The sequence below is a fragment of the Haliaeetus albicilla genome, chromosome 10 (genome assembly GCF_947461875.1).
Source record: "Haliaeetus albicilla chromosome 10, bHalAlb1.1, whole genome shotgun sequence".
Classification (NCBI taxonomy): domain Eukaryota; kingdom Metazoa; phylum Chordata; class Aves; order Accipitriformes; family Accipitridae; genus Haliaeetus; species Haliaeetus albicilla.
In genome coordinates this window covers 44,043,297-44,066,331 of record NC_091492.1, presented here as the reverse complement: position 1 = coordinate 44,066,331, position 23,035 = coordinate 44,043,297, and the positions used below count along the sequence as shown (strand labels likewise).

General features: G+C 62.9%; 1 protein-coding gene across 2 annotated transcripts; it reads right to left on the bottom strand.

Annotated features, from left to right (window-relative positions):
- Nucleotides 1-1,304: 1,304 nt before the first annotated feature.
- Nucleotides 1,305-21,905, bottom strand: SCARF2 (scavenger receptor class F member 2). 2 transcript variants are annotated; one of them, XM_069795448.1, is made up of 12 exons: nucleotides 21,675-21,732; nucleotides 16,269-16,327; nucleotides 15,071-15,113; nucleotides 14,274-14,375; nucleotides 13,442-13,961; nucleotides 13,108-13,326; nucleotides 12,574-12,702; nucleotides 9,965-10,068; nucleotides 9,761-9,878; nucleotides 8,144-8,265; nucleotides 3,720-3,872; nucleotides 1,305-3,330 (listed from the first exon to the last, which is right to left on the bottom strand). In XM_069795448.1, exons 5-12 carry the CDS (start codon nucleotides 13,921-13,923, stop codon nucleotides 2,126-2,128), a joined length of 2,532 nt encoding a protein of 843 aa, XP_069651549.1. In that variant the 5' UTR covers nucleotides 13,924-13,961; nucleotides 14,274-14,375; nucleotides 15,071-15,113; nucleotides 16,269-16,327; nucleotides 21,675-21,732; the 3' UTR covers nucleotides 1,305-2,125. The 2 variants fall into 2 exon arrangements, with proteins under 2 accessions (XP_069651549.1, XP_069651548.1); XM_069795447.1 differs by lacking the exon at nucleotides 15,071-15,113 and having other exon boundaries at nucleotides 21,675-21,905.
- Nucleotides 21,906-23,035: the final 1,130 nt, after the last annotated feature.

Here is a 23,035-nt window from a genome sequence, read left to right as displayed (position 1 = left end):
TCTGGGTGGTCTCATCCCATCCTGGTGTCCACCAGCTCCCTCCATCACCTCTGTGATTGCCCTGCGGTTGGCCTTTTGGTCCAGTGGTCTTCTCCTGGCCATCATCCCCCCACCATGGGCAGAGCTCGGGATGGCTCAACCGTGGGCATCAGTGCTCCCAGCTCCCACAGGAGCGGACAGCCCTGCTTTCATTTCTCATGGCAGGGAGGGTCCCCTGCAGCCCGCGGCTCCGGCTCCTCCAGGGAGATCCGGGCAGAACGATGGGTCCTCCAGCCCCGTGGGCTGGCGGAGGCTCCGCTTGAGGCTGAAGGACCCTGGCAGGGGCAGAGCCACTATGCCAAAGGACCCAGCATTTACAGTCCCACGGGCAGCAGGCCCTGGGCAAGCACCAGGAGCGGCAGGACAGGCAGGGCTTTGCTGCCCTTGGTCCCCGCAGGGAGACCGCAGAGCCCCGCTGCCTTCCCACCGCAGGCAGTGATGCAGAGCACAGGCAGCGTGCGGGTAGTGTGCAGGCAGAGTGCCAGCAAAGTGCAGGCAGAGAGCAAGTAGAGCACAGGCAGCAGGCAGAAAGCCTGTGAAACGCACGTAGAGATTAGGTAGCGTGCAGACAGTGCACCGGCAAAGTGATGGAAGCATGCAGGTAGGGTGTAGGCAGGGTGCAGGCAAATTGCAGGCAGGACTGCTCAGGAATCTTGGGCAGAAGCCGTGCAGGAGAAAGCCCATCTCGGCTGGCCCCTGACCTTGTCCCAGCCTTGCCACATGGCAGCATCGTGCCTGGGGCTGTGTGGAGAGCCCCAGTGCTGCCAGGGTTGGCAGCCCCTTGGCAATGGGGTTAGAAAGCTGGGGTCAGAGCCCTGCACCCCACTGCCAGCCCCCTGTTTCCCCCCCAATTTGTCTCCCAGCACCCCAAGCACCCAGCCAGGGGTGGACTCTTTTTGCACAGCAGCCAGAGCTCTCTTGAGCCCCAGGGTCCAATCCTTGCTAGGCTGGAGAGGGTCTGACCACAAGACCGGTCCAGCCCCTGGGGCTCTTGCTGGGCTAGGGGAGGATGCTGGATACTGGGGGATGAAGGACTCCTCACCTTGCCCCCAGGGCTGGTCTTTGCTGCCAGGTGAGCACCCAGCAGCAGCCACAGTGGGGATCTGCCTCCCCACCCTGCCTACCTGCCTGAAACTGCTGCAAGGTCATCCACCTCCCCATTGCATCCTGCTCAGGACTGGGCTGAGCACCCGAGCAAGACCGGGCGATGCCCAGCATGTCACCCGCCCACCGAGAGCCTGGGGCATGGAGATACAGCACCCAGCTACAGAAGAAATACATTTTTATTAGGAAAGCGCTCTGCAGAGGTGCCAGGCTCTGTCGTACCGAACTAATCCCTCCAACTCCGCTGGATGGGATGCGGGAGCCCGAAGGGCATCCAGCTCTGGCCATAAATAGTGCTTTCCTCCTGGCCAGAAGCAACCCCAGGGGCAGAGGGGAGGGTGGCATCGGTCGAAACCAGCTCGACCCCACGCCGGGCATGGCTCGGCTGTGGCGGGACCGGCAATGGAGAGCCGTGCCTGGAGCCCAGGCCGCCGGGGCACGGGGTTTGCTGCCGGCGACGGACTCAGGGCACGTCCCTGATGATGCCCTGGGCACCGAGCAGCAGCACCCTCCCTCTCCCGTGCACCATGAGCCCAACAGACCAGAGTGGGGTGCGGGAAGCGAGCGGCTCCGTTACTGCAGAATATACCGTGGGTACGTCTAGTACAACAAGCACTGCTTATGCGATTGATAATACTGCTACAAAAAAGTGTGTGGGGGATATGACACGCACGGACCCCCCCCGCCCCGGGTTGGCGGCTGGGCCAGCTCCCTACAGTCCTGCCCTGCACGGGGAGGGCGAGCTGCCAGACCCGGGCAGGGAGCAGGCAGCAGGGCACGGATGGGGAGGACCAGGTCCTGGGGCAGGGGAGACTAAAGGAAAAAAGGGGATGAGAGAGATGGAGGAGGGGGGGAATGGAGGCTCAAGGCTCTTCCAGTGCCCCCTGCCCAGTCCAGGCTTCCATGTCCACTGGCCGTGCCGGCAAATGTCCTTCTTCCCGGCGCGCGGCCGGCCGGTGTGGGGCCGGTGCCCAGCTCCTGGTCACTGCACCGCCTGAGCAGGCACAGCGGCTGCTCGGGGCGGCTCCAGGCTGGCTTCTCGGCTCTTCTTCCTGGGAGGCTTTTTAATGGGGGTTTTCTTGGCCGCTTGCTCGTTGGGGAGAGCCTGGTCCTGGCCGCTGCCGGTGCTTGGCTTCTCCACCCGCTTGGGCTCCCCGGCTGCCGGCTCAGCCGCCCCAGGGATCAGTTTTTGCAGGTGGGGAGAGGTGGGCAGCAAGGGCTTGCTGGTCTTCTGGCCGCCGGCGGCCACCGAGCGCTTGGCTTTCTGCGGAGGGGTGGGCTTCTCCCGCTGGGCGCCCACCCCGTTCGCCCGGGTGCCTCCGTCCCCCTTGTTGAGGCTCTGAGTCTTTTCCTTCAGCTGGGCGGCCAGCTCGGAGGCCAGGTGGGGATGGAGGGGCTCGGAGCGGGGTTTGCTGGCGCCGGGGCTGCGAGGAGCATCCCTGTTGTCCCCGACCCGCCGCTCTGGCTGGAAGGCGCCCATCTTTCGGAAGGCATTCTGCACCGCCCCGTTGATGCTCTCCGTTGGCTCCGAGCCGGCTTTGCTCCTCTGCTTGGGCTTGGAGGGCGACTGGGGCTCCCCGGCAAGGCTGGCTTTGCCCTCAGGGACGCCGGGCTCCTTCGGCTGCTTCTGCGTTTTCTCCTTGCCCCGCGTGCCGCCCTTCTCCTCCACTCTGCCCTGCACGCCGGCTGACGTCTCACTCGGGCTCCTCTTCCTCTTGGCCAAGCCCTGGCCTTGCTCCGGGCTGCTGGACTGGGCAGCCACTCGCTCCGGGGACCGGCTGGGTGCCGGCAGCGAGTTGGACTGGCTGGAGTTGTACCTGCCGTGGATCCAGGAGACTTTAGGCTTCGTGGCCGGGTCTGGGGGACGGGGCTTGGTCCTTTCCGGGGATGGTGGCTTCCCAGAGCTGCGGGGCTCTGTGGTAGCATCCTCCTCCTCCTTAGACTGCTTGGAGAGACGAGCGACCCGGGCGTAGAGCGCGGCGCCGGCCGAGCCCGAGCCGCAGGAGGAGCGCTCGCTGTCCGAGGACTTGAGCAGGGGTGTTTCGCTGCTGTCGGCTGGGAAAGCTCTGACAGAGCCCGTTTCCTTCAGGAAGGTGTATTCGCCCGCTTCTTCCCCGCCTGCCGGGGCCACCAGCTTGTCCCCAGGGCTGGCGGGTGTCCCCCTGTCCCTGCTGTCGCCCACGCTCTCTGTGGGAAGAGAGCACGGGGGTGTCAGGTCAGGGTGTGCCCGGGGAGGGGAAGGACCGAAATGCTCCCACAGCACGGTGGGACGGCATCCCACCTGGTTCCTCCCTGCACCCCAGTGCGTTGCCAGGTTCCCCCGTTCTCTCCTCCTGGTCAGAGACCCCAGCACAAGAGGGCTCTTAAAACAACCCCCGAGCAGCAAACGCCAGAGGACGGAGCTGTGAAACTCTGTGTGGGAGGCAACGCTGGCACCCGCATCCCTTCCCGGGGCACTAGGAGCCAGGGTGACATGGTTCCCACCGCGCAAGGGTGATGCCTCTCCACCGAGCAGGAGGTGGCCCCTGGTGATGGCCCCGAAGTCCCTTGGGGAAGCACCCGGTGCCCCTGCTCACCTTCGTGGGGAACGCAGTACACCGGCCCCTCGTCCGTGGTGTCAAAGGAGGAGAAGGAGCCGCGCGAGGACCAGGATGGGGAAGGCTGCTCCACCACAGAGGGTGGCTCGATGAAGCTGCAGTTCAGGGTGTTCTCCAGGTCATGGTGGGCCACTACGAGGGCAAGGAACTGCTGTCAGTGCCCATCCTGCTGGACCCCCCAGTGCCCACGCCAGCCAGGAGAGTGGGATGCTGCACAGCTCCCCCCTGCCCAACTTTCCAGTGGGTGTTGGGGACAGGGACAGCATCCCAGACATGGGGACAGCTCTCGCTGCGCATCTCCACCAGGTCCCCCAGCCAAGCATCCACAGAAGTCATCAACCCGCAATGGTGGTGACCAGCATCCCCCATGCCCGGAGACGAGTGGCTGTGGACAGAGCAGCCCACGCAGCCTTACACCTCCCACCTATCCCCACTCTCCATGGCAGGTCTCCAGCTGCCCAAATCAAGGATGTACGTGGCAGAAGGATGAGCCACCCAAAACTCTGGGTCCCACGAGGACCCAGCGAGCGTCCTGGCAGTCACCCATGAGCTGCGCGACCCGGCACAGCCACTTTGCAAAGAAAGTCCTGGCGCTGTGACTGTCCCCTTCCTGGGGAAAGAAATGAGCTGCCAGCTTTAATTGCACTAATTTCCACTTCAGCATCATGGTTTGCATTTCCCTTTTCCTTCTGCTTCTGCAAAAGGAGGTAGAAGGATGATAAAAGGATGCCTGTGGCAGGGGGATGCACATCACCGGTTTTTCCCAATTCTGCCACTTTTCACATGCTTTGCCAGCTTCTCCCATCCTGAAGCCGAGGAGAAGCATCCCCCCTCGCCCTGGTGCCGCCCCCTCTGCTGTGGGGGCTGACCGTGGAAGAGAAAAGCCACAAGAGAGGAAAAACTTGGTGTTAAAAATATTTTTGGTTTCAACAGTTAAAAAAAAAAAGCTGAGCAGTGACAGTTGTCTGGGCTGGGAGGGACTGGTTTTTCTGTTTGATCATTTTTAAGGCTCTTTGCTGGATAAGTTTATGTCCCAACCCATCCTGTGGGGCTTCCCCAGGTGCCTGCAGCTTCAGCATCGTCCTCGGGGTACCCGCAGGACTGTGGCAGCACCCAGCGGGGTGGAGGGGACCAACCCTCCCAGAGTGCTGGGCAGCACCAGATGCTCTTGTCCCCATCCCCTGCCTGCTGGTTTTTGTCCCCTGGGATGGTGGCAAGCTGCCTCCAAGCCCAGGCAGAGCCCTGCTTCGCAGCAAGGGCTGCAAAAACCCAGCGCACAGCCAGGCTCCCCCTGCGCAGCAGCTGGACATCGATATTTCCAGGTATTTATAACCTCTGTCCGCACATCCCAACCATCTAAGTCGCACTATAATTTCCTGCTCTGACTGTTTCATTTTTGCATCACGTCCCTGTTTTACAATAAAATAACTCTAAGTGTTATTGGGATGTCCACCAGAACATTTATTCTCTATTAGGGAATCTGGCTTCAGAGATGCAGGGTCATTAAAATGACGGCAGCGATGCACGCTCGTCCCTACACAGTTTGGCTTCTTGGAGAAAGGGAAAAAAAAAAAAAAAAAAGCAAGCAGCGATATTTAAAGAGCAAACGGCCTGGAGAGGGGGAAGTGGCAGTTTCAACATGGCTTTCCTTGTAATAAAAACCAAAAAGGGAAAATTAAAAGCAGCCGGCTGGAAGCGGATGAAGGGAGATGCTTCCTGAGAGGAGGCATGACAAGCGGCTGGGACTCATGGCCACGAGGCGTCTCCAGGACTCGAATGAGACCCAGGATACGGCCAAAGGATAAAAAGAGGATGTGCAGCGCACTCGGAGCCAGGCTTGGGGGCTCCTGCGTGGTCCCCTGGGATTCATCTCCCCTAGCTGATATATCATGGGCTGATAGGGCCAGGAGAAATCTGGATGCTTCCCACAGGTCTTCTCCTGCCACTGCTCCCCAAAATCTCCCAGGGCCACAGCATCAGGGTGCCAACCCCAGCCCTGGTTCCCTGGCGGTCAATTAGTCTCAAGACAGGGACAAAGTGGCGAGGAGACACAGAAGGGCCATGGGAGGGTGGCACCGGAGCCCTCCTGGCTGCCCTCTCCCACTCATCCCAAGCTCCCTGTGGTCGGCATCACCCTCAGGGCTGGTTCAGCTTTACTGCTTAGCGATCAGATGCAGTGGTGGGGTGCAGGAGTGGGCACTGTGCACTGCAGAGCTCGGGTTAGTCCCGGCATCTGCGGGGCGACATGCAACCGAGACCCATGCTGGTACCGCTGACGTCCCGAGAAGCAAACCCCGTGAAACTCAGGCAGACAGGGATACCCAAACCCTGGCACCGCGGCCGCTGGTGTCAGGCCAGGATGTGGCCACGCAGGCTGCCAGCTCAGGTGCAATCCCCAGGGAGATGCTGCGGATCTGAAGCTGGTGCCAAGGCTGGGGAGCTGCTTTTGAGGGGGGCACCTGGGGCTCCAGGCACCCACTGAGCTTTGGTGGGGCTTCAAGACCTGCTGTCCCACCTGGGAAGGTGCTCCCATGAGTGGGCTTGTGCTAGCTGGTGGTGACCATGGTCACGTTTGAGCCCAGAGGGGAAAACCCACCCGGCACCAGCAAACGCACGGTCACGGCAGCGGCTCTGCAAGGATGCGAGCAGATCCAGAGCGACCATCTACTGGGTGTCCTTGGCTTCAGCCAGCACCGGTTTCACCACAACATCCCCACAGGGTCCTGAGCACCTCCAGGGCTGACCTGGCACTTGGGATGGGGCATTTCAGCATCCTCTGGACCCTCCTGCTGGCAGGACCAACGCAGGACACAGATGGCCTCTGCCACCATGTACCGGCCACTGTGGCTTCCAGGTGGAGCCACACACTGAGGTGGCACCGCGGTCATCAGGCATCACAGGGATGCAGCTGCTGCAGGCACCCCAGCAGGTCTCCCTCCCGCGGGGGGTCCCCAGACCCAGTGGGTGCTGGAGGCATTGCCGGACCGTGCACCAGAAGGACTGGGAGCTGCTGCAACCCACGCCAGCTCTGCTGTGCAGGACGACACGATGAACACAAGGCAAGCCCCGACCAAAGCCTTTCTCTCCAGTGAAACAACAACCCCCAACCCCACAACTAGGCTCCAGGAATAGCTCCAGCCCTGCCGGGACCCCAGACCATCCCGAGCATCCCTCCGGCACCGGCGCTGCATCCTCAGCCTTTCCCGGGGCTGCTGCCACCCTGTTTACACAGAGCAGCTGGGTGGGTGCCAGCCGGCATGGGGAAGGCACAGGCAGCCCCCTTGAGCCCCCCCTGCCCTCGCCGCACACAGGCACCCTCTGTCCTCCCCGAGCCCTGCCCGGCCCCTTCCACAAACACGGCCTCTGTTATCCTCTGTTATCCTTGCAGCAGGAATGTTTCTCCGGCCCCGGCGCACCCTGCTCTGGGGCAGGGCTTTGCCGTGCCCCACGCGGCAGGCGAGGATTCGTCCTCCCTGCTTTGATGCTGGAGCTTGGGCATGGCGTGCTGGGATGGGGGCCATCTCTGTGTCCCACCTGGAATGGGGGATTCAGCCTCACGCCGAGCTGCTGCACGCTGGGATGCGGCTGCTCAGGGCATTGCACCAGCGTTGCACGCCTGGGGACGTGCTGGGCTTGGGAAGCGGGGCACGGGGCTGAGACCCATGCCAGCGCAGGGTGGGGAGCGCTGCCTTCGCCCCCCAGTTTATTCCCCTCCAAGGCAGCACATCCCCAGCTCCTCATGCTGGGACGAGCGCAGGGAGGGTTTGGAGCATGCGGGGGACAGTGTCCCCCAGCTGCCTGGATGCAGGGGGTCCCCAACAGCCCTGACAGCTCCAGGTCAGGGGCTTTACCAGGTGCAAGCATCCCCCTACAAGACCAGTTTGTGCCCAGGCAGTGTGGGGAGCTCACCCAAAAGTCTCTGCCCCTCCATCCTCAACTCTGCTGCGCACAGAGCCCACCCACAGCGGGGTGGGCTCCGGCCCCAGCTTGGATGCTCTGGCTCCATGCAAAACTGGGGCAGGGTTAAGTCAGGACCAAGAGAGCAAACGAGGCGTTACGCTGCCGCGACAGGGACTGTTCCTCTACCTGGGGAACCTAAAAGCCTCACAAAACAGCTCAGCAGAGCTCCAGGCACCAGGTACCCACTCTCACAAAGCAAAACGATGCGCTTTGAGATCCAGAAGCTGCCGACTGAGAAAGGGCTGAGCCCCTGTGAGCCAGGCAGCTCAAACCGAGCATTGCGTTGGTCCCGGGGACCCGTGTGTCCCCATCACTGCTCTGCCATGCTCACCGCCCTCGTTTTGGGGCTGGAAAGGATGCCGTGAGTCATGTGCACTGCCCTGCCAGGAGTAAAGCCCCCAGGGTTTGGCCCTCTGCCCCCTCCCCAAACCCCAGCACCTTACCCACGACCTTGGGTAACTTCTGGCGGCGCAGGGGGATGCGCGGGAGCTTCATGCCAATCCGACTGAAACGCCCGCACAAGCGTCTCGGTGGCTTCTTGGTTGCTGCCGGGTCCTGGCTGGAGCTGCAAGAGAAGGCGACAGCTCCATCAGAGGCACTGGCACCTGCCGCGTGGTGGGGACAACCTTCATGGGGCCATGGAGAGAGTCAGGAGCTCAGGGATGCTGCAAATGCAAGGGGTTTCAGGAAAGATAATGGGGCAGATCAAAGCACGGGGATGCCCAGGGCACAGGGGGTCAGGGACCTGCCAGGGCTGCTGCCAGCCCCGGGCACCAGCTTGCACCACACCAGGATGCAGAGCAGTGCCAGGGGATGGTGGCAAGGCCAGATCCGGCCATGGCCGTTGGCAGCCTGGCCCCAAAACACCCACAACACCCTGCCAAGACCCTGAATCTTTAAAAATAAAAATTATCCCAACCCTAAAACAAACACTTGGTTTCTCTTTATTTGCTCTCTGGTTTTGAAGCCTCCCGGGGCCGAGGTTTCAAGCAATTATCTGCAGCCGCAGGAGCGAACGGCTTCGCGTGTTGATGCAAGGCAACCTGCGACGTGCCTACCACTGCCACGGTCCCTCGGGATGCTCCGGCAAGGGAGCGCTGCTGGGACAGCACCGCGGGTGACCCAGCTGTTTCGGGACATTGTGGAGGTCCAGGCACCCGGGGAGAGAGGAAACTATTTTGAGCCATTTCCCCTCTCCCTGTGCAATACTTCAAGCGGGGCTGCATTTGTGCTTTTATCTGTGGGATAATTACACGCAGCCCCCAGGCTCTCCAAGCCAGATGTGCTGGGCTGGGATTGAGCTGGCAGGGCTGCAAGGGGAGGCTTCTGGAAAATTCCTGTGCAGCGGCCGGTGGCATGAGGAGAGGCTTTCTTCCGCAGCCGGAGGAGCTTCCATGGCCCGCTCATTCCTTGCTGAGCAGCACAAGCCTTCCCCCCACTGCAATGGGGCTGTCACCATCCCTGTCCCCATGGTGGGATGTCACGGGGTGCTGTCAGCAACCCAACCTTGCTGCAGGAACTCACCCTCCCCGCTCCGAACATCCCCATGCGGGACAGCCGGCAGTGCTGCAGCCCATCACCCCCCCTCCAGGTCTCACCCCAGGGCCCAGGGGTTTGTTCTGGGGGTCTCGGTCACGTCTCGATGCCCTTACTGTATTTTAGGGTTCCCTCTGCAGATCAGCTCCAGCCCCCTGAAGACTGGAGGGGACCTGGGGGGTCTCCATGAAGTAATGGCCCATGAGAGGGAAACAACATCAGGGAGAGGGGGAAGGGGGTGTCCCCAGACAGGGCTCACCCCGAGCCCCTCCATCAGCCCCCCAGCTGGGTGCTGCCCTGAGGACGCAGCGGGACCTGCTCAGACCCCAGGGACCCACAGTGCCAGGTGGGCAGCGCCGCTCTGCCTCAGTTTCCCCACAGCACCACCGTCCCAGTGAGGTCCCTGCATCGCCCCAGCGGTCCCAGCCCTGCACTGGTCACTGCCATCCCCAGCTGTCCCCAGACCCATAGCTCTCCCCTCTGCTTGGGCATCACAGCAGAGCCCCCCCGGCCCTGGCACTCACCCACGGGCTTCGTCCTTCTTGCGGCAGACGCAGCAGCAGCAGAGCAGGGAGAGCAGGAGGATGAGCAGCAGCGCCAGGAGGGCTCCTGCCCCGATCACCCCCATCCGCTGGTTGGCCTCTGCAAGACAAAAAACCGGCCGGTCAGCCCCGGTGATGGCCCGGCGGCAGAGCCCGGCACCCCGACCCGTGCCCGCCGGCACTCACCCATGTGGCAGGCGCCCGTCAGCGGGTCGCAGGCGCCGTCGTGGCAGCTGCAGGCTTCGGCGCAGTTGGCTCCGTAGCGGCCGGGCGGGCAAGTCAGGTTACAGCTGGAGGGAAGGGGGCAAGTGAGAGCCCTCGCCGCCCCGGCTGCTGCCTCCTCCCAAACCCTCCGTGCTCTGGGGAAAAGTGGGGGGCACTTCTCCAGGCTGCTCCGACACAGCCCCCCCTGCACCCTGGGGGACCCCCTAAGCTGCAGGGAGCAGGACCCCATCACCCACCCAGTGGCTTTACCCATCGTTCGGGAGATTTGGCCCAGCTAGAGCTCACACACTGTTGCTGCTCCCTGCGTGCAGCAATTAGGTGCAGCAATTAGGAAAGGTTGTTAACCCAGCAGTTGCATCTAAAGTCACCCCAGTGTCACATGCAAGATTTCCAGCTCAGCTCAGCAGTGACGTGGCCATGGCACTCCCGGGCTCCCCCACACTGAGCCGGGCAGAGCCACAGCAGCCATGAGCTGGGAAAGTGCCCAGATTGATTTTATTTTTATTTTTTGGCCTCCAAGAAGAAAAAGCAAATGAGCAGCCCTGAGGCATCCGCTCTGTCAGGGCAGACCCTCCCGGTTTGGCTAAGCCTGGCTTCAAATCCCTGGCGTCAAATCCCCACTGCTGGTAAAATGACCTCCCCAACAGCGTCACCAAGGCGAAGGGGACACACGTGGAACGGGCACCGACCTGCGAGCATCAAGGGCCTGAGCACAGAAAACACGTGCCAGGCACACGCCAAAGCAACCGGGGCTCTCGGTGTTGGCGGGACCACCCAACCTTCCACCCTGGCGGTGGGACAGGCACTGCGGTGCAGGACCCGGATGGATTTGGGGGATGCCGGTGGCGCTACCGGCCACCAAACCCTCCACCAGCTGCTCACCGGCAGCAGCATCCCAGCCGGAGCGGCTGCAGCTGTAAGGAGCCAGCGGGCCCCGGCCCAAACACACTCCCCTGGGAACGCAGCTGCCCCCAGCCCTCGGCGCCGTGCCCAGAGGCGGCTCAGCCCATTTCATGCTCCGCCGACTTGCAAAGCGCTGGCCTGGCCAAGCCTTGTGCCCGCCAGGCGCCGCGTGCCCGCCGGGACGGGCGCTAAGCCCCCACGGCCGCTCGGAGCAGCTGTGCTGGGGCAGCAAACGCGGTGGGATGGGAGCTGGGATATTTCCCCGGCAACCCAAACCTCCAAACCCCACTACTTAGATCCACATTTCTGCCCCAGGCTGAGATGTTGGGAGAGCAGAGGGGGGCGTTTTTTTTCCAAGAGGGTCCCAACACCTCTGGGAATGATGATGAGGACATAAACCTCTTTGTGCACACCACAAATAACTTAGCAGCCTTTCCTTCAGCATCCTCCCGACGTAGAGCTGAGAGGACACCCCTGCCCAGTGAGGACATCGCTTCTGCCTTCCTTCCAGAAATCGTCCCCTTTTTAGCAAAATTATACGCTGCTGACAAAAACACTAGTTTGCACATAAGTCACAGGGATCCGCCTGAGCACCAAGAAAGTCCCTGAGCCCGCCCGGCGTGCAACCCATATGGCACAGCTCAGCCCGCAGTTACAGCTCCGGGATGCTGCTGGGGCCGGGGCTGCACCCCCAGCCCCCACATTCCTGGTGCTGTGCTGGGGTCTCAGAATAGTTTAATTCACGTGCTGCCCTTCGGTGCTGTGCCGAAAGCACCACCGCGCACCCCCAGTAAACACCAGGACCCACTTACCTCTGCCTTTGCTACCAAAGGTGGCAACGATGCCCAAGCTGGGCATCCTGAGCTGGTGCCAGTGCCCAGCCGGCACTTTTGGCAGCACGAGTGGTTGGCGAAGCCCCAAAAACACCCACGCAAAATGCAAACGCTCCCTGTTTATATGCCCTGAGAGAAATGCTGGCATGGGCAGGATGCCAGCTCTGAATCCCTGTCACTGCCATCACCCTTACAGTTAATTGCTGGGAAAATCTGAGCAACACCCCGCAGGACCTGGGGGAGCTGTTTGCATGCCCCAGACGGGTGGGAAACACTTTCTTTGCCTTTCAAACAGCATTTCAGGCCCACACTGGAAAAAAACACCAGGGCATGCAGGACGTGATGTCCCTTGTGCCTCTCCCTTGGGCTGGGGGAAAGGGGGAGGACTGGGGGGCCTTTTCCCAGGGGTGAGGAAGACCTCGGCTGGAGGCACAGCTTGCAGCAGGAGCACCCTGCAGATGCCATGCCCATGAGGCTATTTGCTATTCTGGGATGTGGTTTTCTCTCTCTTTTCAGCTAGAAATTCCACCCTAGACTTGAAAAAAACCAAACCCCCCAACAAACCACCGTTCTGTCAATGGCATTTGTTTTTGCCAAATAGGCATTTCCTAAAGCAAAACCCCTCTCTCGTGGCATTACCTTGCTGCTAACGGCTCTGTAAGCGTGTCCTTTCCCCTCCGCTCCAAAAATCATCGGAATTATTGCCCACGAGCACTTCCACCGCAGGAAACCTCTCAGCTGGGAACCGTGTAGGACCCGAGGGGGCAGGAGGTTCCTGAGCATCGCCCGTGCCCTGGGGTGCACCCCGAAGCGTGCCTGCCGTGGCTCACTTACTAGGTGCCGTGGGAGCCGGGGTGGCAGAGGCACCGGCCGGTCTCGAAGTGGCACTGGCCGTTGACGCAGTCGCTGCAGACGAAGGCGCAGTTCTCCCCATACGTCCCATTCCGACACTTGGTTTCACACCTGGGGAGGGATGAGGGCAGGCGGCTGGAGCACCCACAGCTCCTGGGGACCTCTGGCATCCCCCCGGCCCTCCTGCCTGCAGGCAGGGAGATGGGGCTGTGTGTCGTCAACCCTGTTTGGGTGCTGCTAAGCCCCAGAACCAATCCTGGGCACAAGAGCCTGCGCGAAATCTTCCCAACTTGAGAGCTGAGCCCCACCGCGAGCACCCAACGTTACCTAGGGGTATGGGGCAGGGGTCTTGCAGGCTCCCTCTGGTCCCATGGCTGTGCCAGCGGGCTCAGCCCATCCCTGCCCTCCCCTCCTGCCTGCAGAAACCCACAGCCACCCCCAGTCCCTGGGCAGGGAGCAGCAGGGAGGCTGGGCATCGCTCCACCGGGGTCCGACTCTGCACCCAGCTGCACTCACCGGTCTCCGATCCAGCCCGGATTGCAATGGGAGCACTTGCCATTGATGTGGTTGCAGGTGTGGCCGTCCTTGCAGGGGGGACAGAGCTTCTCGCAGCCCTCTCCGTAGAAGCCAGGCGAGCAGGGCTGGTCACATTTGGTGCCGTTCCAGCCTGCCTCGCAGGTCAGGCAGCGCCCATCCGCCACGGTGCACGGCTGCAGGCTCTTGCACTGCCCGCACCTGCAACGGCCGAGGGGGAGCCCGTCACCCAGCGCAGCATCCCCGAAACCTCCTCCTGCCACCTCCCACCGAGCCCACGGTGCTGGATCAGGCCTGATGGTGTCCAGCCACTCACCGCCTCCTGCAGCCTTGGCCATAGAAGCCAGCCGGGCACGGCTCGCGGCAATATTTTCCCCGGTAGCCCGGCTCGCACGTGCAGGTCCCGTCCACCTGGTTGCACTTGCCCTTGTAGCACTGGCAGTACCGGTCACAGCGGGGCCCGAATGTCCGCTCCCGGCACTGGCAGCGGCCCGTGAATTGCTCGCAGGGCGAGTTGTTGCAGGAGCACTGGTTGTTGCAACCGCGGCCCCACCAGCCGGGCTGGCACAGGCAGTTGCCAGTCTGCTGGTCACACTGGGAGTTGTGGCTGCAATAGCAGGAGCTGGAGCATTGGGGTCCCCACCAGTTGGGCTCGCAGGTGCATTTGCCCGTCTTCTGGTCACACTTGCCGTGCTTGCAGAGGCAGACATTCTCGCATTTGGGACCCCAGCGGTTGGGGTTGCAGGTGCACTGGCCTGTCACGTCCTCGCATTGCCCGTTGGGGTGGCAGCTGCACATCTCCTTGCAGTCGGGACCCCAGAACTGCCGGGGACATTCTGTGGACAGAGCTGTTAGCCCCAGCACTGCCCGTGGGACAACCCCACCACTGGGCACCAGTGGAGACCCCCAGTCCCAATGGGACCTCTCGACCGCTGTCCCCCTCTCCTCCTCCCAGTGCACTGGATCTCAAAGGAGACCCCTCCAAAGGGACGATGCCCTGGGGACAAAGCCAGGGGGACAGGCAAGGGCAAAGCAAGAGCATCTGCAGCCCCGTCCCTGATGCTCTGCTCTGGAAAGTCACCCCAGGATCAGCCAGCACCACTCCAGCGAACCCCGCCGAGGACACGCGGGCACCTGCCAGTACTCACTGGTGTCGCAGTTGGCACCGAAGTAGCCGTGCCGGCAGCGGCACTCGCCGGGCCTGACGCACACCTCGTTCTCCTTGCAGGTGAAGTTCCCATCGCACACGGCTGGACAGACGGACAGACAGCAGGCATGAGCGCAAGTGCCACTGGGTTCTTCCCTGCTCCCCCAATCCACCCCCCCCAGCCCCGCAGAGCAGGGTAAGGGGTGCGTGATGGCACTCCGGGCGCTGCTGAGCTGTGGCACTGTGACCATCCTGGCAAGCAGCCGGGCAGGCTGGATGGGACCCTCACCAGAAAAATGCCACCAGCCTTCTGCCACCCTGTTCAGCTCCATCCCTGCCACCAGCCTCCTGCCACCCAGCCCAGCCCTGTCCCTGCCACTGGCTGCACCCAGCAGGAACGTCCCTCGCTCAGCTCTGTATCGCCAGCACAGGCAGCTCTGGGTATGGGCTGCCTGCAGGCGCCAGGGGAGAACGGGGACATGGGGTGGGGGGGGTTGCAGGCAGCGGCGAGCACGGTCCCCCTGTCCCCCTCCCTGCATTCCTTACAGATCGCAGCTGCGTCACTGCCACCCCCACCACCGCCTCTCCCACGCGGGCCACCAGCCCCCAAAGGCCACTAGCCCCTCTGCTGCCGAGGGGACCTTGCGCTGGAGCCAATGCCCAGAGCGGGGCAGGCGCAGGATGTGGGACAGGCAGCACCGCGGTGCAGGCAGGCGCAGGCAGATCCCGCATGGCCCTGGACAAGCCTCCTTAGCCACCGGGAGAGGGAGAGCAGACCACCCATCCCATCCACCTTACCTGGGAGTTCTTAGACCTACGGTGATGGATACTATAGAAACCCCTAAAATAGACAGATTACACAGGTTAGGAGCAGTGAGTCTAACGGTTAGAGCAGGTTGGGGGGGGCAAGGAGATGGGGACAGCTCGCTGGTGGGACCATCCTCCCCCCACTGTCCTGGCAGACCCTGTCCTTCTCCCGTCCTGCCAGCATGCTGAAGGGACCGCGTCCTGCTCCCGGTGCGCGGGCACCCAACGCATGCAACGAGCGGTTACGAGGGCTCATGCACGGTGGGTTAGTTGGTTACATGGTCTTCGCTGCCAGTTGCAAACTGCTGATGCCCCGGGCTGGTGCACAGAGCTCCTCCGGCTCTCCTGGGGCAAGGTGAGCCCCGTGGCCAGCTGAGACTGCGGGGAGTAGCACAGGAACCCCAAATCAGCCACCTGCATCATGGCAGCAGTGCAGGGGATGACAGCTCCTGGGGCTTCATGCTGAGCATCCACGCCGGGCTCGCCGTGGCCCCTGGTAAGAGCTGTAATGCCTGGCGTAGCCCCAGCTGGGGCTGCCCTGCCTGCAGGCAAGGTGGGTCCTGCCTGACAGCCTGCCTGCCCCAGCAGCTTCTCCCCAGTGGGGCCATGACGGACATGTGGCTGGTCCTGGAGGCTTCTCCTCCACTGGTGGCTCTGGCTTGGCTCCCCATGCTTCTGCAGCACCCCTGGGAAATCTTGGGGTCCCATCCCTGCAGCTGCACCTTCCCTGTCCCCATGCATCACCCTGCGGGGACAACTTGCTGTCCCTGGGGTCCCAGAGCAGCACCCCCAAATCCTTAGACCCGAAGCTGGCTGGCATGAAGAGAAACCCCCCAGCTTGAGAGCGGGGGTGATGCTCCCCATGGAGGAGCCCGCTGAGGGCTGGGGCACCCCAGGGCATCACTGTGGGGGCAGAGGGTACCCCAGGGCTGGGCTCTGTGACCAGCACCCCAACACTGGGGCTGAGCACCCATTCCACCCACACACTGCTGGCTTTGAGTACCACAGAGAGGCACGACAGCCTCCAGCATCCCTGGGGAGCCCGGCTGCAGACAGAGGCCCCCAGGACAGGGGTTCCCCACTGTGGGGTACATCAGGGTGGCCCCCAACAGCGGTGGTGAGGCCAGGAGGGCTCAGCAAAGTATGGGCAGATAAGCGGTGTCCAATGAAGCAGAATGCTGGTGCTTACCTATTAAACACTCGCTTCCCTGTTGCCTCCATCCCGGGCAGCACACGAGCACCGAGGAGCTGCAGGGGAAAAAGAAGCACCACAAACCTTAGAAAGTCCTGGTCCTTCCCAAAACCCACCTGGAGCATCAATGCCGTGACGGTGAGAGGTAGTGCTCCTGGTCAGCTGAACCCTGGCCGGGGGCTGCTGCACCCCTGTGGGGCAAGGAGAGCTCTTGGCTCTTCCTCCACCACGCAGGCAGCACAGATCTGCTGGGGGGCTCCAATGGGCACCGGCTTGAGATGCCTCACTAGCCAGCTGAGGCAATGCTGGGAGTGAGGACAGGACCAGCTCCTCCCATTAATCAGGAGCGATGAAAGAACGAAAGTCACATTTGCAACCATTATTGTAAAAAAAAAAAAATAATCCCAAAGACCCCCAAAAGCTGGGAAAAAAAGGGAAGGCTCTAAATGTCCCAGGGGAAAACCAACTGCCTGTAGCTGGACACCCGGCTTGACGCCCAATGGCTGGGGACTCACAATGCTGCAACCCAGGTGTGGGGAATGCACTCCCAGTTTAGTGACACCGCAGTAACTCCCGGAGTGGGGGAATCCTGCTCATCCCCGGTGCAACCCGCTCATCCCTGGGCTGACCCCCACCGCCTGGTCCCCGCTGGCGACGGGAGCGATGCTGGAGTGTTATAAACAGCCCGAGCGGACGCTGCAGTCAAGGAAAACTTCACCCGAGCTGGTCCAGCGCCGCAGCTTGGAATGCATTTTGCTTTTTCTTTTTTTTTTTTTTTTCCCCTTTTCCTCTTTATATGTAACAAATGCAGAAGAGGAGGAGGAGACAGAGAGGAAGTATTAGCTCGAAACCCAGCGCAGTCACAGGACCGTGTCTGGCTGCCAGACCGCCTTGTCCTGGGGCCGGGGAGGGAGCTGCCAGCAGCCCCCCGGCCAAATGCGGGTACCAGGGAGGCTGGACTCAGCTCCCACCGCTGGCCCCTTGGTGGGCAGCACCCGCACAGCCGAGCTGGGAGCATCGCGTCCCCCTTTTAGCGGTGGACGGTGAAAAATTGGAAAGGAGGCAGAAAAGAACCACAAAAATGATTCAAGGCCTGGAAAAAATGCCTTGCAGCCGGAGCCCAAAATAGCTCCATCTATTCAGCCGTCGAAGCCGTCGCAAGACGCTGCAATGGCGCCCGGCACATACCCCCTGCGCGGGGACCCCGGGGCTCGAGTGGGGGGCTCTGCTCTGGCCAAGCATGCAAGGGGATGCACGGTGTTAATGGCAAAGTGGGGGTCAACCACCAAACCACCTCCCCGAGGACTGGGTGGGCTGGAGACAAGGTTCTTCTCTGCAAGAGCCTTCAGGCTGCTCTCCCCAAAAAGCCTCTCCAGCTGTGCTGGGATGCTCGGGCGCAGGCGGGTAAGTCTGTGATGCGCTGACCCTCCCATGGCACAGCCAATGCACCCGCTGTCCCACCTGGGGTTGCTTTCACCGCTCCACCCTTTAGAAATTCAGTGTTTGGTGTTTTTTAGATGAAACCATCGCAGGTTTGCAAGGGGAAACCCCTCTGCTTGGGAAACCTCCTCCCTCAAACAGCTCAGCCTGGCCATCGAAGCGGGCACCATGGGTGATGCACCAAAAAGCATCACCCGTGCTGAAAGCCCCGAGCTGGTGGCGGGGAGTTGGGAGCCGCTGAAATACGGTGGCAGGAGGGAAAAACCCTTCCCCTGCTGCAAGCTGGAGGAGGCAAGCGGCACCGTGACCACCACTAGACGGGACCCCAGCCCACCCACCGCCTTGCCGGACGCAGGATTCGTGCTTATCTTTTCACTGATAGCTAATCTCTCCTTCACCGTGCCTGCTGATGGCGTCCCGCACCCCTCCACTCAGCCCCCGCCTCATTTATCAGCGGCTTTGACAGCAAATAAACTTGATCCCGTTGCAAGGAGAGGCAGCTGGGATGAGGCACTGGGTAACTGGTGCTCCCAGTGCAGCACATGGACTGGTCCCTGAGCACGGCCGGCCCCAGGTAGGGTCGGTGCTGGCTGCAGAGATGACCGGCACCCATCAGGGCACGGGTCTAAAGCATGTCCTGTGGTCTCAGCTCCTCCAAAGAGGGCTCACTCCATGTGCCCTGTGACCACTGGAACTGGGATAACTGGGAGATCTGTTTAAAAGCTCACCCCTGACCCACACGGACATGCTGCTGTGGACATGCCGCTACAGACATGCACAATGCAAATACATTTTCTATTTCTTCTCTTCAAAGCACTACAAACACTGGGAAAAAGAAGAAAGAAAAGCTGCCTCCGAGATGTGGCCGGGGCTTGGGAGCTTTGCTGATGTGGAGCAAAAGGAGCGGGGATGTCAGCAGAGCCGGAGCTGTGACCTGCAGGGAGGACCGCGCAACACCATCGTTGCCCCCGGCATGTGGCCACATCCTGCTCACGCCGAGCATCAGCGGGACCTCCGCAAATGCTCTGGGGGTTTCTACAGAGGCAGAATATTTTTCTTGTGGATTAATATTCCGCATTGCTCCCTGAAGCACATCCCCTTTACCTATGGCTATGGAGAGGGCTCCTGAGATGGGAAGGATGGCTCCTCATCCAGAGCAACGCAGCTCCCCCCTAAACAATGAGAAGCAGGCTCACACCCCCAAAAGCAGGAGAGAGACCCTGGGCTCAGGTGGAAGCTGCTGCCCGTGGTCCCACATGAGACCTCCCCGCTCTCAGCCTGCCAGACGGAGCTGCAGAGGAGCCCTCCGGACTCGCAGCATGTCCCCGAAGCCCAGAGCATTGCTGTCACCTTCCTCAGTCACACAGCCACCCCAGTGCTCCCCACCCCGCTGCTCCTCCTGAGCATCACCCCAGCACTGAGCTCCTTTCTCCATGTCACTCATCACTCGGTGACACCCAGCTCCCCTTGTGTGGCACAAAGGGCTCTTGGGACTACGGGGTCCCAGCCAGCAGCAACCCCCTCCAGCCGATGCCAGTTGCAGCTCCCCAACCCAAACCCAGTCTCAGGGTACAGGCAAAGACAGAGATGCCCTGGTGCAGGCAGGAGTAGGATCATGTGCGTAAATGGAAACCCTTCAGCCAGAGAAAGAAAAGAAAAATAAGTTAAAACCCAAAGATTACCAAAAGGAAGCGTTAGTGAGAGCAGGACAGGGACAGAGCAATGCCCATGCGCGCAGGGCTCTCATCAGCCTGCATCCAAATGGCAGCTTCTGAGAGGGTCACGCCAACTTGTAACTGATTATAAGAAAGCTTCAAATTTAGGAGCAAGCTCTATTTAGTACTCAGAACTTTAACACCAAATAGCCCCAAATATGCCCTTTTCTTCTGCCCTAAATAGTTCTTCGAATTGCTACTCACTAGCCGGGTCTCAGGAGGTCACAGGAGGGGCTCAAGCAGAATCCTCCTCTCGAGCCCTCCGAAACCCGCAGCCAGCATCTCCGAGGGATGCCTGGATGTGCTTGGTAGAGCCACACGGCCAAGAGTCTAACCAACAGCTTTACCAAGCTTAGGCAGGGGACACTGGGACCTCGGCCCCAAGCCACCTCCAGCCCAGCTGTCCCTGGCCCCAGGCCCAGGGCAAGACCCACAGCACCCACCCCGGGTTCTTGGGGCTGCCAAGGTGGGTTTGGATGGTGATGGGGTGTCCGCTATATGGAGGGGAGCAGCACAGTAAAGGCAGGGGTGGATGCCAGGGGTGTGGGTGGGGAAGGTGTGAGGGGTGGAAAATGATGCGAACATCATCTCAGCTTCCCAGGGACCATCCCCTCCCCACCTTGTCTGGCTCCTAGGCTGCCTCCAGGCCCTGTTCGCCACCAGATGATGGACACCACTGCCTGCCCATCCCGTGCACCCTGTCCTGCTTGCCGGTGAGTGCCTCTTGCACACCCCACAGCACCCACAGGTGGCACAGGGAGCGAGTCTGAGCCCTGTGGCGCTGGGTGCAGCATCTCCCCCACCTCCATCCAGCGGGAATGTGGGGGGTCCCCGGGCACTCAGGCACCCCATCCCCAGCACGTGGGGCAGGATGCTGGGAACAGGGGGGGACACTGCTCACGTCCCCTCTGCCACCCCGGGACATGGTGAGTTTTGCTAGGAACCAGCTTGGCAGATCACGGGCAGCCAAGGAAGGACTGATGCCCGCATCCCCCCGTGCCGAGGAACAGTACAGCAGGAGCTGCGGCCGTTCTGGCTCCTGAAATGCCTCCTTAGGAAACTCAGGCTGTAATTTGAGGAGGGGGCACCAGCGCCCTGCGGCCCTGCTGAATGGAGCCATTATGCGGCCCCTCTCACTCGCAGCACATGTTTTCCTTGTGGACTCGTCTGACCTCACGGGTGAGATGTAAAGGTGCATTTATGGCCTGGGCCGCCCATCAAGGGCAGGGGATCCTGCTCTCCTAGCTGGGAGGGAGCAGCTGTGGGTGCTCTCCCCCCTCTGCTGGGGCCAGCCTGGCCGAGGGGCCTGGCCAGCGCCGAGCCCGAGCGCTGTGGAGAAGCTTGGCCTGAGGTGATGCTCTGCAAAGCGACCCGTGGTGCACAGAGAGCACTGGGAGCGGGGACAAGGCAGTGCCCTGCCCCCGGCCAGGCTGGCAGGATGGGACCCCCGAGGACAGGCAGGCAGTGCCAGCACCCACTTTCTGGAGCCAAACCCGAGGGTCCTGGAGTTGCTAACTCTGCCACCCCAAGCAGCCCCGGGGCAGCTCCACCAGGATACCCAGAGCATCCTGCATCCTGCCAGCCCAGGCTCGGCACTGGGACTGGCCCCGGGGGGTGCAGGACCGGCCCCCCACAGTGCAACCCGATCTCCGGAGGCACCCAGGACCGCCCCCCCCCCAACAGAACCGGCCCCGGGGATGCAGGATTGGCCCCCCCCAGCGCAACTCGATCCCCAGAGGCACCCAAGACCAGCTCCCCACCGCAGAACCGGCCCCGGAGGGCGCAGGACCGGCCCCGGAGGCATCCGGGACCGGCTCCCCGCAACACGCCCGGCCCCCGCGGAGTGCAGGACCGGCCCCGGGGCACTCAGGACAGGCTCCTCGCAGCAGGACTGACCCAAGCGGGAGCAGGACCGGCCCCGGTGTGCCCAGCACCGGGTCCCCGCAGGACGCCCGGAGATCAGGACCGCCCCCCCCGCTCCCGGCCAGGCTGGGGCTGAGCTCCTCGCCCCTTCCCCAGCGCCCGGCTCCCCCCGCCTCAGCCCCGCACAAGACGGACTTTGTCTTGGAAGTCGCCCAGCACCGCGGCTGGCCCGGGGGAGGGGAGCGGCGAGTCCGTCCCGTCCCGTCCCCCGCGCCGCCCCCGGCTCCGCCGCACCCCACCGCGCCCCGACCCCCGAACCGCGGGTCGGGGGGTCCCGTCCCGTCCCGTCCCGTCGCGCCACACCTGCCCGCCCCGCCGCTCCTACCCGCCGGCCCTGCAGACGTTCCTGCCGCGGGGGCTCAGCTCCTGGGCGGCTCCGCGGCTCAGCACCAGCACCAGCACCGGCAGCAACAGCACGGCGGCTCCGGCTCGGGCGCGGCGGGGCGGTCGCAACCCACGGGCCGCCATGACCGTCGGAGCGGCGGGGCCCGGCTTGACCCGGCCCATCCCATACGGGGCCGGGCGCTTTCCTCTCCCCCCCCCCCGACCCCAACCCCTTCCCCGTCCTCTCCCCGGCTCCGCCGTGCCCGGTACCCGCCCTGCCCCGGCTGCCGCTCGGCGGGCGGAAGCCGCAGTGCGAGCGCTTCGCTGCCGCCGCCGCCTCCCCCGCGCCCCTCTCGGCAGCGGCGGGAGGGGCCCCGCCGCCAGCCAGGAAATTCCGCATTGGTTCCCCTGACGGCGGGCCAGGCTCCGGGGGCCGCCGGCTGCCGCCTCCCCAGCCGCGGGGTAGTCACCGCCCCGATGCTCCCGGGGGTCTCTCTAGCGGGTAGGCAGCCCCGCGGAACCGGCGGAGGGTTTCCCCAGGAGGGGGGGGGTCGGGAGGGATGGCTGCGAAGTCCTGGCTTCCAGTTCAGCCCGGGGGTCCAGTAGCTCCCAGGTGCCTGAGAGTCCTGGGAGTCCAGTGGCTCCGGGGTTGGGGTGGCCGCGGGGTCCGGCAGCCGCGGGGTTTGGCAGCTCCGGGTTCCCGGGAGTCCCTGGGAGTCCGGCAGTCCCGGGGTCTGGCTGTCCCGGGGATCCAGCGGCTCCAGGGGCCCGACGGCCCTGGGTGCCCAACAGCCCCGGGGGCCGGCTGTCCCAGGGGTCTGGCAGCCCCAGGTGCCTGGGGGACCCTGGGAGTCCGGCAGCTCCAGGTCGCGGCTGTCCCTGGGATCTGGCAGCCCCAGATGCGCAACAGCCCCGGGATCTGGCTGACCCGCGGATCCGGCAGCTCCAGGGGTCCAACGGCCCTGGGGTCGGGCAGTCTTGGGGGTCCAGCAGCCTCAGGTGCCCGACAGCCCCAGGGTCCGTCTGTCCTGGGGATCTGGCAGCCCCAGGCGTGTGACAGGACCGGGTTGTGGCTGTCCTGGGAGTCCAGTATCCAGGTGACCCAGGGATCCAGCAGCTCCAGGAGCCCGACAGCCCCAGGATCTGGCTGTCCTGGGGGGTCCGGCAGCCCCAGGTATGTGACAGTCCCGGGGTCCAGCTGTCCTGGTGGTCTGGCATCTCTATGTGTCCGGCAGTCCCGGGTCTCCAACAGCCCCTGGACCAGCCTGTTGGGAGCCACGCAGGGACCCGTGGTAGCCAAGTGGTGCCTGCAGTAGCAGAGCCAAGGGAGCACGATCCTGAACAGGGACAGAAGGGCTTCAG

Excerpts from the sequence above, each read along its gene's own strand:
- SCARF2 (XM_069795447.1), bottom strand. The coding sequence starts at position 21,856 with ATGGGCCGGGTCAAGCCGGGCCCCGCCGCTCCGACGGTCATGGCGGCC. Across the intron at positions 16,328-21,674 it reads AACGTCTGCAGGGCCGGCGG|CTCCTCGGTGCTCGTGTGCT; the intron begins GTAGGAGCGGCG and ends TTTCCCCTGCAG. Across the intron at positions 12,703-13,107 it reads CCGGGCTGGATCGGAGACCG|GTGTGAAACCAAGTGTCGGA; the intron begins GTGAGTGCAGCT and ends ATCCCTCCCCAG.